A 3,802-nucleotide genomic window follows, 5' to 3' on the forward strand; every position below is an offset into this window, starting at 1 on the left:
CAATACAATATTGCCCAGGTCAGTATACACTTTAAAACAACAAAACCCAACTTATATGCGAAAAATTAAAGTTTACTACCCCTAGTAAACTTCTACTGGGGGTAGTAAACATGCAATACAATATCTCAATAAATTCACATTTCTAAAGTGAACTCCATACCACAAAATCGAAATTACAAACATCATAACCAAATTAAAGACAACTCCAAACCTCGGCGTCAATTGCCGCGAGGAGTCCCGCATCGATCTTCAGCCACGTCGTTGTTCATCTCTCCTCTGAACTTCAGCCAAACGAGATGCTCTGAATTGAAGCCGAGGAAGGGGAAGCATTGATCGGAGGCGGCCGTACTAAGTGACGGAGATCGGCGAGCTCGGTTCGCATCGCCTAGAGGTGGCTTGGAGATCGGAGCTCAGATTTCGGCTCGCATCGGAGACTGCTGCTACCTTCTCACAGATCTAGTTACTTCAAGGTCGAGGTAGAGGAAGCCAACTGGTGAAATCGACCGGGTTGATGGCGGCGGTGACGACAGATGAGAGCAGAGGGAATCGTCAATCTGGAAGAGGAGGAGCCGAGACCTTTGGTCGGTGATGGACGTCATCTGTGACATTGCGGACGAGATCGAGAGAAGAGAGAGACCGATGAGAGATGAGAATGAGAGGTGGACCGGGCCAAAACTTCCTAAAATTAGTACTAAATAAGCATTTGCTCTTTCATTAATCATCCTACTAGCACAGTAATTGAGCTCAACTTTTGTCAAATTAAAGGAAAATATTGATATGATGGGCCCATACAAGTTCAACAAGTTATATATAATTATAGTATACTTTAAAATCCATTGAAGTAAGAAATTTGTTTTTTATTTATTTTTTATAACAGAAAGAAATTTGTTTAATAAATAGGATTTATAATGTAAATATGATTATTAAAATATTATCTAAATAGGATTACTAGAATATTTAGATATAAAATTACTAAAACATAGAGAGGTTTGGTAATCTCTAGTTCTCTACATACATTCGGATATTACATGAATATTTTCGGAAATTACATGTTGTTTGTTGTTTCAATTGTTGTTAGCTAGTTCCCGAAAAACTTTAATAAAGAAAATGCATTTCATAAAAAAAAAGACACGAAATCCACATTACGATTTGAGGGCCCAACTTTTAGAGTTCGACTCACGTCTGAAAATCCCAGGTCCGGGCCTGGCTGTGGTGATCGAATCATGGCACTGACTAAGTTTCATGCGATTTGAATGTGGTCTTCCACTCGCCCGTTGTCACAGTCGGAAGAGCCTTGAGAAAAGTCGATAACGGAATGGCGTAATGCATAAGAGAGTCTGCAGCTAATGTCGAAGGCAGGAAGAATGGCGTTTTCATGTTTGAGATTCAGTTGTGAAAGATTAGATGATGACATTATCCGATCATGCTCCTACACTGCATTGTATCCTGAAGGTCATCATATTGAAGCGAAAGAGTTGATTGAAAACTGGATGTGGGAGGGTTTGCTCGGTGATGTAGGAAGACTACAGGGTTTACTCGTTTCCAGAAGGACTACTAATCACTCTCAATTTTCTAGAAGAACTATTTTTGTTTGGTTCTCAATGTGCGTTTGGATTAAAACTTGTCAACGAAGTCATCACCTGTATAAACATCGTTCTTGAAGTGGAATCCAAGGCTCAGATATGTTTAATATTTATACAAGATCCGGGCATTGGAATAATCTCCAGAGTTTCAGATTTGACATATGCTCGCACGTTGAAAGGAGCAAGAGTATAACCTGCATTGAAAGTTTTTTTGTGGATGGCACTCGTCTTTTGCTCCCTGATTGCACTTCCGAATTGCAACTCCAGCGTATGCAATGATGTTGATCGGTTATCAAGATGCTTATCAGATTCTATCCAGTTGAAAAACTGTGCTATCAGATACTGTAATCAATGGAGAGTATACTAACTTCTATGGAGAATAACTTGAGCAGTCTTAATACATTAAAGCTCTGTTCTCTGACAAATCTGAAGATGCTCTGCAAGGGTGTTGTTGTCCATCTGGGAACTTTTGGTGACCTTAAGATGCTGCAAATTAGCGGTTGCCAATCTATTGAGACACTATTCACTGTAACCCTGATTGAACAGCTCGGAAACCTTGAAGAACTTACTATCAGATATTGTTTACGACTGAAGGTTCTGATACAGGAAGACAGCTAAATCCAGAGAGCTCAAGCCAGCCTTCCAAGACTAAAGAACCTGGAGTTGTATACTTTGTTGGAACTGGAGACCATTTACAATGAAGATGTAGTTTGCAATTCTTTGAGCACAATTACTGTTCAGAAATGCCCATGTCTAAAGAAGCTACCTATTACCATATCAACAGAAGGAGATCCGCAGCGATAACCATCAACCATTCCACCAATCAAAGAGATCATAGCCGAGAAATGGTGGTGGGATTCAGTTGAATTGGCTAATCCTGATGCAAAAACTTTCCTTTTGCCTAAATTGGCAGAGCCTACAATGATGTACTTGGAACTGGATGAACTGTGAACACTTCATGTTACCATAAAAACCATGTGTATCTTAAAAGTTGTTTGCTCAATGCTATGCGAAGCAAAGCTCCTTATGTTCAATCAGAACCATTATTATTATTTTTATTTTTATTTTTTGAGAATGCAATCACCATCATTATAAACATAACAAACTACATGCAGAAAATAACATATAATCTGCTCATATTCAACTAGTCTGGACAGACACTCATTATGATTTCATAGCTTTACACAACAGAGTCATACCTAGTAGCTTATTCCTGATTCATGAAAGCAGCTACCTTCTTCACCAAGCTCACAGCCTTCTCGCAGCTCGGATCAAACAAATGAAACACATGATCTTCTCCTTCAGTCTCCTCAATCTCCACAACTCCGCTCCACCCACTCTTCTTCAACGCCTCATAATAACTCCATCCCCTGTCCTTCAAGAAATCCTTCTCCGCCACAAACACCAACACTCTCCCAGCTCCCAAGCTCCCCAGTCTCGGATCATTTCCCGGATACATTTTCGGATCCTCTAACCCTCCTCCCGTCGGATATATCACCTCCAACAACTTATCCGGCACTTCATTCCGGAAATACGGATGAAACAAAACCACCCCCACAGTATTAACCCCGCTGACTCCCTCCACTCCACTCTGGCGCACGACATGGTGCGCCAGGGTGGACCCGGCGCTGTCTCCGGCCACGAACACGCGGTTGAAGTCCGCGTGTTCATTCAGCCAGGATTCTGGCCCGCCGCCAGTGGAATGGGTCGCGGCCCATTGGAATGCGGCCCAGCTGTCTTCAAAAGCGGCGGGAAGAGGGTGCTCCGGGGCGCGGCGGTAGTGGATGGACAAAGCGACGACGTTTGCTTGGGCAGCGAGGGAGCTGACGTGGCTGTGGTAGACAGGGGAGGATGGGGACTCGATGACGAAACCGCCGCCGTGGATGTAGAGGAGGAAGGGGAGTTTCCGGGTCGGGTCGGGGAGTTTGGGGAGGTAGATGCGGGCGGAGAGGCCGGATTCGGGTGAGAGGACGATGTCTTTGGATTGGACTCCGGTGGTCGGGTCAGTGGAGGGCGGGACGGTCTCGTTTCCCTTGAGGCGGTCGGCTCGTCCGTCTTTGTAAAGACGGAAGAGAGGTGGGAACTCGAAGGCTATCTCGTCGTTTTGGGTTGCTGGGTCCATTTTCGACGAGGAAGTGAAGAACTGGTGAGAGGGATTTTCTGGGTTCCTACGAGAGAGAGAGAGAGAGAGAGAGAGAGAGAGAGAGGTAGGTAGTAGT

The 3,802-nt window shown here is 43.8% G+C and overlaps 1 protein-coding gene across 1 annotated transcript; it reads right to left on the reverse strand.

Annotated features, from left to right (window-relative positions):
• Positions 1–2,604: 2,604 nt before the first annotated feature.
• LOC101304460 (probable carboxylesterase 7-like) lies at positions 2,605–3,742 on the reverse strand. The gene has a single exon (XM_004294792.1). The coding sequence runs from the start codon at positions 3,703–3,705 to the stop codon at positions 2,791–2,793; it is 915 nt and encodes a 304-aa protein (XP_004294840.1). The 5' UTR covers positions 3,706–3,742; the 3' UTR covers positions 2,605–2,790.
• Positions 3,743–3,802: the final 60 nt, after the last annotated feature.

The sequence above is a fragment of the Fragaria vesca genome, linkage group LG3 (genome assembly GCF_000184155.1).
Source record: "Fragaria vesca subsp. vesca linkage group LG3, FraVesHawaii_1.0, whole genome shotgun sequence".
Lineage (NCBI taxonomy): Eukaryota > Viridiplantae > Streptophyta > Magnoliopsida > Rosales > Rosaceae > Fragaria > Fragaria vesca.